The sequence below is a fragment of the Suillus fuscotomentosus genome (assembly GCF_016647785.1).
Source record: "Suillus fuscotomentosus strain FC203 chromosome Unknown F5891scaffold_32, whole genome shotgun sequence".
Taxonomy (NCBI): domain Eukaryota; kingdom Fungi; phylum Basidiomycota; class Agaricomycetes; order Boletales; family Suillaceae; genus Suillus; species Suillus fuscotomentosus.
Genome location: NW_024539544.1, coordinates 1 through 16,553, shown reverse-complemented (window position 1 = coordinate 16,553; position 16,553 = coordinate 1). Strand labels below are relative to the sequence as shown.

General features: G+C 45.8%; 1 protein-coding gene across 1 annotated transcript; it reads right to left on the bottom strand.

Moving 5' to 3' along the window:
* Window positions 1–14,869: 14,869 nt before the first annotated feature.
* F5891DRAFT_953767 (uncharacterized protein) lies at window positions 14,870–15,608 on the bottom strand (the record flags this gene model as incomplete). The annotated part of the gene is made up of 2 exons (XM_041375207.1): window positions 14,870–15,242; window positions 15,298–15,608. The coding sequence occupies 2 exons, from the start codon at window positions 15,606–15,608 to the stop codon at window positions 14,870–14,872; spliced, it is 684 nt and encodes a 227-aa protein (XP_041225015.1).
* Between the last annotated feature and the right edge of the window lie 945 nt (window positions 15,609–16,553).

Here is a 16,553-nt window from a genome sequence, read left to right as displayed (position 1 = left end):
ACGTTGGTCGGTAATTCGAACCTTGTTGTAACGCTGGAAGCATGCGCAGTGGCAGTGCTACATTGTAATCTTACGCCATTATTACCATTTTCACAATTTGAATGCTTCTGGCCTTTCTAGCCGAAAGCATGAAAGATCTTGTGTACTACTCAAACACCTCAGAATTCATAGCGGTGAGTGATGCCCAGTGAAAATCGACAAGAATGAGGTAGATATATGTAGATAGATATCTAAAAAAATAAAGGCCCATGAAATCTATCGATGTATTTAGACAAATGAGACTTTTCGAGATGGAAAAAGAAAGACATCGAGAAAAAATTTAGACGTTTAGATACGATTCTCGATCTGTTTAGACCTACCAATACACATTTACATACAAAATATCACTCGATTTGATCCAAAAACAAATCTAACGAGAGCAAATGACATTATCTATAGGTATCGCTATCATTAGGTGAGTAGGGTATCGCTGCTTGCTGCGCCTCGTCCGCTATCCCGCCCGCCATCCCGCCATCCCGCCATCCCGCCATCCCGCCATCCCGCCATCCCGCCATCCCGCCATCCCGCCATCCTGCCATCCCGCTGTAGAGACTCGTGCATCTCATAGTGTGATATGGTGCTTTACACTAGGGAGTATACAGCACCAACTCGCAGCATCACTCTGTGTACCATCCACAGTGATTCCTATATGACGCGCAGCTTTCCCGCGCCATGCGCGCACCATTCCCGCGCTTCACGATGTATACGCGCGCGCGTTCCCGCGCTTGCGCGCCCTATAGCGCCAGCCATCCAGATGCATCCATCCACTGTCCACCAAGCTCCCTAGTGCGTATATTTCCATTTCCTTTATTAGCATAGTTCCACCTTTATTTTTATCATAGTTTCTCACTCATATATATTTTTACATACCTACTCGGTAGCGCTTTGTCTCCGCATGAGCGCGCTTAGGCGCGCTATATAAGCGCCAGCAGTACATACTATTATTTACCTTACTTTTCACCCAACTTTACCTAGTACTTACTACTTAGAAAGTCGCAGTAGAAATCTATTCATTAGCACAACACATCTCACATCCTTTATCTTGCTTATATCTTCACATAAGTTTAGTCTCTCTTATTTCCGCTTACACGCGCGCGCTTTCCCACGCTTCGCGCTAATACACACGCGCGTTCCCGCGCCTTCGTACCTTGCGCGCACCTGCGCTTTCTCGCGCTTCGCTGAAGCGCGTACCTCTAGATCTCCGCTGCACCTGCTTCCCCTTTAGGGTCGAATGCACTTGCCATCTCAAGTATCGCAGACTAGGCAACGCACGACCTATAACTTTTTAGATACAGTCAGGAGCATTTCTTTGTTCCTCTCAGTATTGTTGTTTCTACAACTGGAGCCCACCGCGAGGGGAGCAGTCAGCAAGATCTAGTTCCGCGCATTTCGCGCATACAGGTCAATATCTTTGCATTTCAAAAGCTAATCATTTTCTAGTCACGCATTCTCGCGCCTTGCGCGCGCGCAATATTCCCACGCCTGTGCGCCTTGTGCGCGCACCTTTCTCGCACTTCACACTATTTAACGCATAAAGGTCAATCTCTTTGCATATTCAAAAGCTAACCAATTTCTAGTCACGCATTCTCGCGCCTTGCGCGCGCGCTTTCCCACCCCTGTGCGCCTTGCGCGCGCACCTTTCACGCGCTTCAATGCCCTTCAGAATGCCCATCCGCGGCACAGCAAACGCGCCCAAGTTCGATGGCACTACAGACAACCTTGCCGAGTTTATTGACACCTATGAGCAGCTCGCTGATGATGCAGGACTCCAAGGACTCAACCGCATCAAAGGTATTATCCGCTACCTTGAGCGCGACGATCGAGAACTATGGGGCGGAATGCCCGAGGCACAAGTAAGCGATTACGACACCTTCTTAGATGAGGTGAAGGTAATGTATCCTGGATGGGACGGTAAAAGGCGCTACGCGCTCGCAGACTTGCGCGCCATCGCGCGCGAATACGCTAACAAACCAATGCCCGCTTGCACAGAACTCAGCAATTACCTGCGCGCATTCAGGAAGATTATGCAGCCACTCATGGATGAAGACCGTATTGGAAAGGCCGAACGCGACCGCTTATTCATGGAAGGAATCCCTAGCGATGCTCAGGCGCAAATCCGCTTGCGCCTTATGATCAAGTTCCCCGACCACCATCCATACGACCCATACCCATTTATGGATGTCTTTGCAGCTGCGCAGTTCCTACTACCTGCACGCGCTTTTCCCGCGCCAAGCGCACCAGTAAGCGCACCAGTTAGCACACCAGTAAGCGCACCAGTTAGCGCACCAGTAAGCGCACCAGTTAGCGCACCAGTAAGCGCACCAGTTAGCACGCCTGTGGTAGCACCAAGCACAACAGCGCAAGCTAAAGTGGCTAAGTGCAAAGATCACCATCACGCGAACCATGCAACCCAGGATACGACCATTAGCGCTAATGCGACAGCTGGACTCGTCTACCACGCACCCTCAGAAGTTGTACTTGACAGAAGGCCACCAGTTCCTATTCACGCGCCTCGCGTGCGCGCCCTTCCCGCGCCTTCGCGCGAATCACGCACACCTCAACCATCAACTGCGCCAGCATACAAAGGTATACCAGAATGCATCGCTTTAGATCACGAACTCGAGCGCGCGCTCGCAAAGCGCACTGCAGGCGCCTCTTCACCTTCATCATCAGCACCATCTCCTTCACAATATCCATCATTATCCGCATCATCATCACCAATCACAGCATCAGTAGTCAGGGATGACTATAATCATCTATTGCACACTAACGCGCCAGTTGAAACACGCGCGCCTATCGCTAACGCATTGCGCGCGCCTATCGCTATCGCATCGCGCGAAGTCAGGGATGACTCTAAATATCTATTGCACAGTAACGCGCCCATTGTGGACGTTATTACGCCGTCGCTTGAAACGCGCCCGCCTATCGCATCGCTTAAGGAAGAAACCTCGCCAATCGCACCATCACCATCACCGCATTCGCCATTCGCATCATCAGAGGTCAGGGATGACCCTAAACATCTATTGCACCTTAGCGCACCTATAGAGGAGCCTCCTACCACATCAGAGGCTCAAGTTGCACCTTGCATCAACCAGAGTTTGCCTCTGGTAACTCCAACTGTCACTAATGATCGCGCGCATGTCGCGCTTTTTGCTTCCAGTGACTATCGCACGCCGGTAAAGCATCCATGCATCATACCACCTAACCACCAAGCAGAGCATGTCTCAGGCGACCCTGGCGCAACTCAGGCGCACCATATTGCGCCTGAGGACGCGCAATGCGCGCGCCTAGAGGTATTGTATATTTACCCTCATCTCATTTCGCGCTTTTTGTCTCTTTCATGTTTAAAGCTCTTAAGGAGCTATATGACCATTCCAAACACTTTAATTTCATCCTTGCACTACCCCTTGTTCACGCGCCATGATCACGCGCATTCCCGCGCCTCGCGCACTCATAATTTTAGCAGAGTTTTCACGCTATCGCATTTCTATCATTTCTCCCCCTTTAAATCACAAATTTTTCATTCAACTCAAGACATATTCCATTCAGCAATCCAGGCGCGACATAGGCGCGTGCCTGACACATACATATGCGCCTAACCCCCCTATCATCATCTTTAACTTTGCAATTTCCACATTTATTCGCATTCTTCGTACTTTTGCTTACCATGTCAATTTTGTTCCTGCGCGCCTTGATGCGCACTATTCTCCTTCACCTATGCGCCTACTGCGCCTTGATATACCACCCTTACAGCCCATTCACGCAACATTTGCACCTAATTTCACGCTATACATGTCTCTCGCTAATCCATTTGCAGAGAAATGGCCGTTCCTCGCGTGTTCGGCCAATATAATTAAATTCGCGCAAAATCGCACCAAGGCGCGCACATCGCGTGCATCCTATCAGCTTGTAGGGCGCCCCTACACCCCTTGCAGCGCCTCCCATTGGCGCGCCTTCAACCTGCAGCGCGTTGTGCAGGAATTCATTCTGCCAGTTACAAGCCCCCCCCAAGCGCGCCAGCCTCGCTCATTCCAACCCTACCTTGGGTAAAGCGTCAGCTCGCAAGAGACGCGAAGCGCGCTAGTCACGCGCACTCGCACGCGCTCAAGGAGGAGGATCAAGCGCCTCAGCCGCGCATGAAAGAACAACATATAGCATCGCTGTTTCATAGGATACCATTTGTTTTACCCTGGGTTTCATCCAGCGCTCTTTCATTTTATTTTCTCTCATTATAACGCCATCCAAAGAACTAATAACTCGCTGATATATATGCATATAGGAATCACTTAGAAGAACATAGAAGAAAAACAATCATAGAACGTGCCCGCCTAGCTCAATAGTATATTTTCTCTTCGCATGCATGACGCGGCACCATGCTCCTTTTTACCTTAGAACGCGCACATATGCGCGCAGTCTTCCCACGCTCACGTGCACATACGCGCGCAATATTCATGCGCCCATACGCCTCGCGCGCGCACACATGCGCGCTTCCTGCGCCTCGCTCATAGGAAGGTGTAGATGTCGACAGCCGCACGAAGAAGACAAGTCGGATAGGACATCCGCAAAGTTTACCATTTTTTCCTTCGCATTTTCACATATAGTTTTACTCACACTGTTCAAACCTTACCACCTAATATTTAGCGCGCCTAGCAGGACTTGGTTTGGACTTGGATTGGATCGCTCTTGGACCGCACCACTTCGCATCATACGCACAATACAACACATGCGACACTCACGCGCTTTCTCGCGCCTTGCGCGCGCGCACTTTCTCGCGCTTTATGCCATATGCGCGCCACATCCATATCACTCTCACATCATCGCCTCACCACATATTACAGTGACCTATTTCCGTATAATACGAGGGAACGGACGTGCATAATATCCCATATAATACGGGCCAGCGGACCATGGGCCCATGATCAAAATATCCTCGACTATGACGGATGGGCCAGGAGGCAAATTATTCCCGATGGAGGCGGGTGGGCCCATGCAGGGGATATATAGAGTAGATGAGTGGGCCGATGTACATGAATATTAGGTAGACGGGTGGGCCGAGGTAGTTGGATATTATGCAGATGAGTGTATTAAGGTAGATGTGTATGAGATAGATGGGTAGGTACTTGTTATCACATTCACGGGTGGGCCCAGACATATATTAAATTAGATGGGTGGGCCGAGGGTATTATACAATATTGTATTATACGGGTGGGCCCAGACGCATATTAATTAGACCGGTGGGCCGAGGGTGTTGTATGGGATGTTGTATTAGATGGGTGGGCTGAGGGTGGTATAAAATATAGATGGGTGGGCCCATGTGTATCATAATTGTAAACACGATGGAGCTGAGGTAGTTGTACATCAACCAAATCAGAGGAGGTAATAAAATCAAAGTGACCAAGTTCCTGGAGCAGCAGGTGATCTCCTGACATGGCCTTTGATGGTGCACAGGTTGTCTTGCAAAATTTGGAATCCGGGGTGCGAAGCTTGTGTTACCCTATGAGAAGCCAAGTTCCGATTACCAACCTTTGGGTCAACCGTACTCAGAGGAGGTAATAAATCAAAGTTCCTGAGTTCCCGGAGCAGCAGGTGATCTCCTGACATGGCCTTTGATGGTGCACAGGTTGTCTTGCAGAATTTGGAATCCAGGGTGTGAAGCTTGTGTTGCCCTATGAGATGCCAAGTTCCGACCACCCAAATTTGGGTCAACCGTCCCGGGAGTCGACAAATGAATATCTGATAACCAGCATACTTCCAATCAGGTAGTATTTCATTGAGCAATGAATCATCCAAGGGGTCTCTTATCAGACTCGGTAGTCAATATAGGCAAATGATAATGAAAACATGAAAGTTGTTATTATGCTATTTTTCAAACCCGAGACCCTGAAACCCATTGTTCAACATGTCCATTTTTCACTCACTGCACAAATCACCAAGTTTCGAGTGCCAAAGCGTGAAACTTGAAACCCAGTGTGCAACATGTCCATTTTTCATGTACATTACACAATTCATTGAGTTCCGAGTGCCAAGTGCCGAAACCCGAACCCCGAGACCCGAAAATATGTATGCAACATTTCCATTTTTCACTTGTTGCACAAATCACCGAGTTTTGAGTGCCAAAGCGTGAAACTTGAAACCCAGTGTGCAACATGTTGATTTTTCATTTATATAACCCAAATCATAGAGTTACGAGTGCCGAGGGCCGAGGGCCGAACCCCGAGACCCGAAAATATGTACACAACATGTCCATTTTTTACTCACTGCACAAATCACTGAGTTTCAAGTGCCAAAGCGTGAAACTGGAAAGCCAGTGTGTGACATGTTGATTTTTCATTTATATCACACAAATAACCAAGTGCCAAGTGCCAAGTGCCGAAACCCGAAGCCCGAGACCCGAAAATATGTATGCAACATTTCCATTTTTTACTTGTTGCACAAATCACTGAGTTTCAAGTGCCAAAACCCAAAACTCAAAACCCGGCATGCAACATGTCCATTGTTCAATTATATTACACAAGTCATTGAGTTCCGAGCTCCGAGGGCCGAAACCCGAACCCCGAGACCCGAAAATATGTATGCAACATTTCCATTTTTTACTTGTTGCACAAATCACTGAGTTTCAAGTGCCAAAACCCAAAACTCAAAACCCGGCATGCAACATGTCCATTGTTCAATTATATTACACAAGTCATTGAGTTCCGAGCTCCGAGGGCCGAAACCCGAACCCCGAGACCCGAAAATATGTACACAACATGTCCATTTTTCACTCATTGCACAAATCACCGAGTTTTGAGTGCTGAAACCCAAAACTTGAAACCCGGCATGCAACATGTTGATTTTTCATTTACATCACACAAATCATTGAGTTCCGAGGTCCGAGGTCCGAGACCCGAACCCCGAACCCCAAAAATATGTGCACAACATGTCCATTTTTTACTTGTTGCACAAATCACCGAGTTTTGAGTGCTGAAACCCAAAACTTGAAACCCGGCGTGCAACATGTTGATTTTTCATTTACATCACACAAATCATTGAGTTCCGAGGTCCGAGGTCCGAGACCCGAACCCCGAAAATATGTGCACAACATGTCCATTTTTTACTTGTTGCACAAATCACCGAGTTTTGAGTGCTGAAACCTGAAACTCAAAACGCGGCATGCAACATGTCCATTTTTCATTTATATTACACAAATCATCAAGTTCCGAGTGCCGAGGGCCGAAACCCGAACCCCGAGACCCGAAAATATGTATGCAACATTTCAATTTTTCACTTGTTGCACAAATCACTGAGTTTCAAGTGCGGAAACCCGAAACTCAAAACCGGGTGTGCAACATGTCCATTGTTCAATTATATTACACAAGTCATTGAGTTCCGAGCTCCAAGGGCCGAAACCTGAACCCCGAGACCCGAAAATATGTACACAACATGTCCATTTTTCACTCATTGCACAAATCACTGAGTTTTAAAGTGCCTCGAAACCCGGCATGCAACATGTTGATTTTTCATTTACGTCACACAAATCATTGAGTTCCGAGGTCCGAGGTCCGAGACCCGAACCCCGAACCCCAAAAATATGTGCACAACATGTCCATTTTTTACTTGTTGCACAAATCACTGAGTTTCAAGTGCCAAAACCCAAAACTCAAAACCCGGCATGCAACATGTCCATTGTTCAATTATATTACACAAGTCATTGAGTTCCGAGCTCCGAGGGCCGAAACCCGAACCCCGAACCCCGAAAATATGTACACAACATGTCCATTTTTCACTCATTGCACAAATCACCGAGTTTTGAGTGCTGAAACCCGAAACTTGAAACCTGGCATGCAACATGTTGATTTTTCATTTACATTACACAAATCATCGAGTTCCAAGTGCCAAGGGCCGAGACCCGAAGCCCAAGACCCGAAAATATGTATGCAACATTTCCATTTTTCACTTGTTGCACAAATCACCGAGTTTCAAGTGCTGAAACCTGAAACTCAAAACCGGGTGTGCAACATGTCCACTGTTCAATTATATTACACAAGTCATTAAGTTCCGAGTTCCGAGGGCCGAAACCCGAACCCCGAGACCCGAAAATATGTGCACAACATGTCCATTTTTCACTCACTGTACAAATCACTGAGTTTTGAGTGCTGAAACCCGAAACTCAAAACCCGGCATGCAACATGTTGATTTTTCATTTACATTACTCAAATCATCGAGTTCCGAGTGCCAAGGGCCGAGACCCAAAGCCCGAAACCCAACATCATGTACACAACATGTCCATTTTTCACTCATTTCACAAATCACCAAGTGTCGAGTGTCAAAACCTGAAACCCGGTACTTCAAATGGACACAAATTGTATTTGTATGTATTATCCATTGGTGTAGGGCTCAAATAACCTGGGAATTGTATTTGTCAGTACTCGGTACTTGGGACTTGGGACTTGGGACTTGGGACTTGGTACTCAGTGATCGGTGGTCAGTGGTTGGTACTTGGGACTCGGTACTCGGTACTCGGTTCTCGGGACTCGGTACTCGGTACTTGGGACTCAGGATTCGGGACTCGGGACTCGGGATTCAGGACTCGAGACTCGGGACTCGGGACTTGGGACTTGGGATTTGGGACTCGAGATTTGGGACTCGGGATTCGGGACTCGAGACTCGGGACTCAGGACTCGGGATTCGGGACTCGAGACTCGGGACTCGGGACTCGGGATTCGGGACTCAAGACTCGGGACTCGGGACTCGGGACTTGAGACTCGGGACTCGAGACTTGGGACTCGGGACTCGGTACTTGGTACTCGGTCCTCGGCACTCGGTGATTGGTGGTCAGTGGTTGGTACTCAAGACTCGGTAGTTTCTCCCTGATACCCACCAAAAAACCCACACCCACCTTGTGGGTGTGGGTATATCATGGGGTATGGGTGGGGGTAGTGCTACTCATACCCCGGGGTTCACCCACACTATTCCCTATCGGTACTCGGTACTCGGCACTCGGTGATTGGTGGTCAGTGGTTGGTACTCGAGACTCGGTAGTCAATATAGGCAAATGATAATGAAAAATGACAGTTGTAGTCCATGTCAAGGTGAGTGATTTGGTAGTCTTTCCTTGTCATTCAGCAAAACATCAGCAATAATGAAAAAATGAAAGTTGTTATTATGCTTAACTCCTTACCAAAGGTTGTAGTCCAAGTCCAGGTGAGTGTAGTGGTAGTCTTTTCTTGTCAATTGGTTATCTTGTTACTCATTACGCAGTACTTGGTACATGGTAATTGGTACTCAGTATTTGGTTTTGATACTCAGTATCTGGGAATCAGTAGTCAGCTTAATCAAGGTTGTAGTCTGAGTCTAGGTGAGTTTATTTGTAGTCTTTTCTCGTCCATTGGTTACCATGTGACCAAGATATAAGCTAAAGAAATCCAAAACATCAATAATGACAAATGAAATACATGTGTGCAGTAAGTGAGTCTAAAGATAAAGAATGAATATTAATAGCGAGACTTGCACATTATGTCGAGATATCCAACATGACAAGCCTGTGATGTGATCAGAGACCTGGAATAACACCCATATACATCCATTATAATAGCTTAAAAGCTTAGAAATATTCATGAAGGATTGATGTAATGATAGGCAAAATGATGTGTGGAGAGTGACAGTAGACATCTTTTATACAAAGTCACATTTATATATGATTCAGGCCAAAAATATCATTACAAATATGTAGGATAGATTGTAAACTACCCAAGGAACCCATACTGCCTACTGCCCTGAGGGTAGGGGGTGGGTAGAAGGGATATAGTGAAAATATGAGTTGACCCAGCATTAAAGTCCTACCACTGCTCAACTAACCATTTTCGATGCTTTGGGTCTTTGAAGTTTCCCACACTCAATTTCTTACCCATTTCACTTCCTCAGTACTCAATTCTTGGTTGATTTGTCTGTAAATTTATGTCTATGATACTTAAGATATTTGAAATGTACCCCAGGTTTCTGATTATGAAGATTCAATGTTTTGAAGGCATGGGCCCCTTATCAGGCAAAATGGCAAGTATGCACACTAGCTCACAAACTCCAGCCTATTGTGAGCTGATCTTGGTCATAAGAAGCAAGAATATAAGCTATGCTCATGATATATTAAAAGGTTGGATCATGGATGCAAGGGCAAGATACTGAAAATTGTGAAAAAATGTCACAAGTGCAATTGTCTATGCTTTGTTCCTGGAGAAGGATCCTGTGTGTCCTGGGCTGGTTATATGATATATCTACTCCAAATATGCTCAGGAATAGACTCCCTACAGTCCTTGAGGTCCAGCTTTACAGGGAAAAACCCCCAGCGGGTGAACCACCAGAAGAGGGGGAGGTACACTATACAATAAAGGATTACCCTATGGTCCTGAGCTCCTGATACATTGTTTCTATTGTTGAATAGATGATTGAGATATAATTCCAAAGTCTGTTCACCTAGAAATGAACACATAGGAACATATTTTGTATTTTTATGTATATATGCAATATCCATTTAAGCACCAAGTCTCAACTACCGATTACCAAGTCCCGACACTTGATAGTTGATAGTCAGTATTTGAGCTCCGAGTGCCAATATTGCCTACCAATATCTCAGTCAAATGATAACCAAACCAAGACCCAAGTTCCAAACCTGACTACCGAATACCAAATATCAGTACTCGGGACTCGGGACTATTGGCTGGAGTACCCAACTATTGATTCCCAGGTACCGAGAATTAGAACCAAGTACCAAGTATCAGAACCAAGTACCAAGTACCCGACTACTGATTTAAAGTACCGGGTTTCGGGTTTCGGCACTTGACACTTGGTGATTTGTGCAATGAGTAGATGGGCATGTGGCATACATGTTTTTGGGCTTCGGGTTTTAGGATTCTGCCCTTGGCACTCAATGATCTGTGTAATGTAAATGAACAATGAACATGTTGCACACCGGGTTTCGAGTTTCGGGTTTCAGCACTTGAAACTCAGTGATTTGTGCAACAAGTGAAAAATGGAAATGTTGCATACATATTTTCAGGTCTCGGGGTTCGGGTTTCGGCCCTCGGCACTCGGAACTCAATGAATTGTGTAATGTACATGAAAAATGGACATGTTGCACACTGGGTTTCAAGTTTCACGCTTTGGCACTCGAAACTCGGTGATTTGTGCAGTGAGTGAAAAATGGACATGTTGTGTACATATTTTCAGGTCTCAGGCTTTGGGTCTCAGCCCTCGGCACTCGGAACTCGATGATTTGTGTGATATAAATGAAAAATCAACATGTTGCACACTGGGTTTCAAGTTTCACGCTTTGGCAGAACTCGAAGTTGTTGATTTAGATATCACCCAAAACCTGAACACCCGAATGTCAAATTTTCGATGCCGAACCCCTAACCCTGACTGCCGGGTGCTGAGTCCCGAAGTCTGGAACTCAGGATTTGACATTTGAGATGAACAAAATTTTTCAGACATGTTTGAATTAATCTACGTATATCTATAAACATTTCACTAACCCCTGAACCCTGAAAGATATTTTTGTTGTCTTACATACCAAATTCCGAGTTCCGAGTTCCAGGACCCCGGACCCCCGAAACCCGGCAGTCCACAATTTCGGAGTTCGGGGGTTGGTAAAATGTGTATGGATATATGAAGGGTTGGTTTAAACATTTTAAAAGATGTCTCATATCAAATGTCAAGTCCCAAGTTTCGATTTCCGGGTTTCAAGAGTGCTGAGTCCCGAAGCCCGGAGTCCCGAAACCCGGAGTCCTGAAACCTGGAAATCAAAACTCGGGACTTGACATTTGATACACTGGAAGCATGAAAGACTTTTCCAGCATGAAAAATCTTGAAAAAATCCTAAAAAAGGTTTAAATAAATTTCATGATTCTGTTGCCTGCAAAATGCTGGTCAAAATTTGAACTTTCTATCTACTTTTTCGTGATGCAAAAGGTTGATCTTAGTTAAATCTTAAGTCACTGTTCATCCACAATATTGTCTCAACACGTAGTTTAACCATTTGAACAATTTTTCTCTGGTACAAACCTAGACAAAACTTTGACTTTGTGGTGTGATAGTGAATAAACTTTTGAATAACTTTTGTCAACATTTGTTCGACCATAAAAGTTGATGTTTTTATCACCCTTTTTTTAATGTTTTTGTTACCTAGATATCTTGGATGAATTTTTTATAATGCATCAGATAATATTCAATGTAGTAATCAAGCTTAGATCAACATTTTGTCTCTCACTTTTGTTTACCTTTGTTCAAGATTCAAGCAGACTTCTTATGCCGTTATTATTTTATATCAAAAACAATGCAATGCATTAACTTTGTTACAGTTAGATATATTAATCTTACAGTGAATCAAAAGTTTGTTGGGATTTAGAATGCTTTCAGGAGAGAATTTTGTGTTGTAACATCAGTTAAAGCTTATTAGTATTTTAAGTGTGGTCAGGAGAAGGATTTAAAATGATGTTACTAATCATGAATGACATGCAAGGCCACTCACAGCAGAGCCTGCTTTTCTGAGGTATGTATACTGCTGTAGCGGGAATCAGTAGATTCAGATCCACATTTGTGCGGAAAGAAGATTAAGCTTTTGTTGCTTTTGCCTGTGAGTTCGAGCCCGAGAGCGACCATTATGCATGTCATGAATAAAAAATACAAGAACATTGTAGCCAATGATTTATCAAGTGTAAAGTAGTCTCAATTCCAGCATTCCGATCAGCATCAGTGGTTATCCGCACCTGGCCACCCCCATCTAATGAGCCGAGTTGCTCCATCATGCCACGACTGTACTCTGGGGCTAGCTAGTGTGGACGTAGTAGAACCACGAGTGCCAACAAAGGTTCCATTCGACTGAATGATAGCGTCGAGGAGCACCAGGATGCCTTATAACAGCCACAACTTTTAGCGTCAGAATGAAAATATGACATCTAATCCGCTCACCATTTTCCATAGATCACCTCCGTCTGCTCTGCTACATAATCTACCCACATCCACCCCAATGCCCTAACATCTGACTATCACTCCGGGTCCCTTTCGTCGCTCATCATGGCAGCCTTAATCCCTTTTCGTGTGCGAAACTCTTCTTGCACCTCAGACACCCTGAGTGCAATGTCAGACAATGGGGCAAAGCACTGATCCACTGGGAACTCCTCGCATTGTTGGCTGAAGTCACCATACCAGTATGTGGATCGATATATACTCAAGTTAGATCTGTAGAGCAACTTATACCCAAAACTTTCACTCACGGGAGGAGTTGGCTTGTATGATGGGCGCTCGTGTAGTGAAGTAAATCAAAGGATAATATGTGATCGTCCGGAGGAAGGGAAACCTAGTGCTGAGGAGAAGGACAATTTGTGAATGATAATTCCAGGCTTTTCAAGCGAGTTTCTAGAAACCTGAGTGATGCGAGAGACCAAAAGAGTGCGTGATTGTGGTGTATGCTAGGAGATGTCAGCTCAACCCAAGCTGGGGTTTGTGTCCATGAGACATCTGCGATGGCCACGCATTTAATCACTGAAGAGGGATGTTCGAAGTTGTCTCACCGAGTTTGAGCAGGTTCAGAGAGCGAATTCGTTGTGGTGTTTGGTTGCCAGAGTTGACGTGCTCCATCCTACTGAAGTCCACGATATAATGTACTTCGTGTCGTTGCAAAGGTTATCTGAGACCAATCTTATGCATATGGTGAGACCCAAGCCTTGGACGTTTTCACTGAATACTGACCTCGAGAAGAACTGATGAGACTGTAGCAATACAAAATGGCCCTGTATCTGGAGTTGAGGACGGACTGTTAGGTAGAGCACGCTTAGTCAGTGCACTAGTAAAGCTTTGACAAATTTGAAAGTTTCAACTGAACTTATAAATCCTGTCACTGCAAATGAAACCTGTCCGCCCTGGGGTGACAAACACATGTACTCATCTCTGTAATTTATGGCTTCAGCATCAGGTAGTGGCCCCGTGTTCAGGATTTGTAAACACGAGGCTAGTATCTGCTCCACTTTTGTTCTTCGGTTTTTCTTTGCGGCATTCTGTAAGAGGTGTCAGTGGTGAGGTGAGGTGAGGTGAGGTATAGAACGTCAGGCATACGTGAACAGTATACAAGCACGGGTGAACGAAAGGACAAGATGTTGAACCAGAAAGATGGAGATGACACACCCCAAGCAACAATGCTCTTCTCCCCTGTGCCTTCGAGAACCCCTCTTTCGTAAGCCCCACAAGCTGTTGAAGCAGCTCGTCCTGTCTATCTGTCAAGATCTTGAGGTGGTCTGTGAATATCGTGCGTTTGATGAGTTTCTGTGGGTCTACATGAGTCCGGATGTCCAGAAAATGAATACACTCACCCGCTGAGCTAGAATCCACATGAGTCCGGAATCCGGATGTCGATCCACGAGTCTGGATACAAATCCTGGTACAAGTATACGAGGCGTCTTGATTTTTGAAGACAAGTTCATGTCACGTCCAAAGTCGTACTGTACTGGTCTGCGCATGAATGAGTCCGGATGTCCAGAAAATGAATACACTCACCCACTGAGCTAAAATCCACATGAGTCCGGAATCCGGATGTCGATCCATGAGCGTGGATGCCAATCCGCATGAGTTCGGATGTCGATCCACGAGTCTGGATACAAATCCTGGTACAAGTATGAGGCGTCTTGATTTTTGAAGACAAGTTCATGCCTTCGGAGTCAGATGTGTGTGCTTTTGGAGGTGGTGGTGTGGGTTGACGTTGACCTGCAAAAGATAGGCGCAAAAATTTAGCGATTGTGAGGTGCGGGTCTAAGATTGGACATTCATTCCTAGTGTGCTTTACAGTAAATACTGATAAGGGTCTCTATGCCAAGACAACTACTGGAATATTATGACTGTGACGGAAAAGCAAACGGTCCGTGAAACAAGTAAATACTATTCTACGGCCACTTGTGACTGGAGCGCTAAAGTGAGCGAGGACCCGAGCTAAGACTGCCAATAGTTGACCGGGGCGAACGGGAATTTTGATGCCTAATTGCGGGACACAGAACTCCCCTCCCTCCCAGTCACCAACCGCAAAAACAAAAGTATAGAGCGCACGATCGTCATTCCAGTCGATGTGCACGACCCCTGACCCCGATTCTTTTGCGGCGATTGCAAAAAAAGGTCCTCCCATATCGAGATTTGGACGCAACTGGTATTTATGCCCGAGGTGCTGATGCGCACGAGTATAAGCTCTAAAATTATTGGTGGGATCAATAAATCATGTCGATCATGATAACATAGACGTACTTTTGAATTGCCTCCCATTGGATCGGCGCATGATCCTTAAATACAGTGGAAACTTTGGGAGCGATGGCAGTTTTAATAAAAAACAAAAGGTCATCCATCACCTTGATAGCCTCAAGAGACTGTGCCTCAGTCTCCGAAGTCAGGCGGGGCTGCGCACCAGTCACCTCCCATGTGCCAAAATGGTATGCGTCCGTAGCTGAGCGGTTTTTGTCTTTCTTGAGGAGGTGCTTCGGCTTGGTGTGCAATAAACGATCCCAACAGACCCGGAGGGCTTTTTGCTGTTCGTCTGTGATGAAGTGCTCGAATCTCATGATGAGGTACGGGGGGATATCATCAGGGACAGATGCTGGTGGGAGGTGATCAAGGGGAAAGAGAATTTTTCCTTTGGAAGGCAGTGTCTCGAGCTGCTGAGGCGTACTGGTAGCACTATATTTGCTTGTCACAATGCTCCGAACGGTTTTGCCAGGACCGTTTGATGGCGAGAAAATCGGATGGGAAGTCTTTAATCTTGTGAATATCTAATAAAAGTTTGAGTTGGTCTAGAAGGGGTCCAAGACAGTCCACTTACATAAGTCCCTTTTTACGTATCCTTTCACCTTCTCAAGATCCCTTTTTTCTCCCCATCGCTTGTACCTTTTAGCACGACCGGCTTCGCTGCGACCTCCACGTCCCATGGTGAGACTTATAGCGGTAAACTTGAAAACATGTAAGTATAGGTGAAAATTGAGGATTACATAATTATTTGTACAATGGTTTGGCTGAAGATTGGGACTCCCGAATTGACCTTCGGAACGCTTCGGTGATCTGATACATAAGCTTCGCCTCAATATCATGTTGGACGATGTCCCCAACTCTTGAATCACGGGCAGGTGGCAAGTGATCTATGTTAACGAATGCGACTTTAGTCAGCCACAAGACCGAGGGCTTCTTCCACTTGCTCCTTGGATCCTTGGCCTCATCGACGACGAGCATCTCCTCGAACGCGCAAAAACTCGATCGAAGAAGTCGGGTGGAGGTGTCTCCTCGAGCGCACAAAACGCCATAATACGACGTATCGACATGAAAAGGCGTCAGATTCTCGACTTTCAAAGACGAGTGAGCGAGAGATGTAGAAAAGAAGATGCGTACATCATGTGAGTATCGCTCGCTTAGTGAACACTTGTTAAGTTTGAAAGATATTGTGCACTGCGAAAAGCGCGTGAGATCGTGGGTGTACCCACAGGATATAATAATAGGTGTTGCGCAATGCGAGTTGA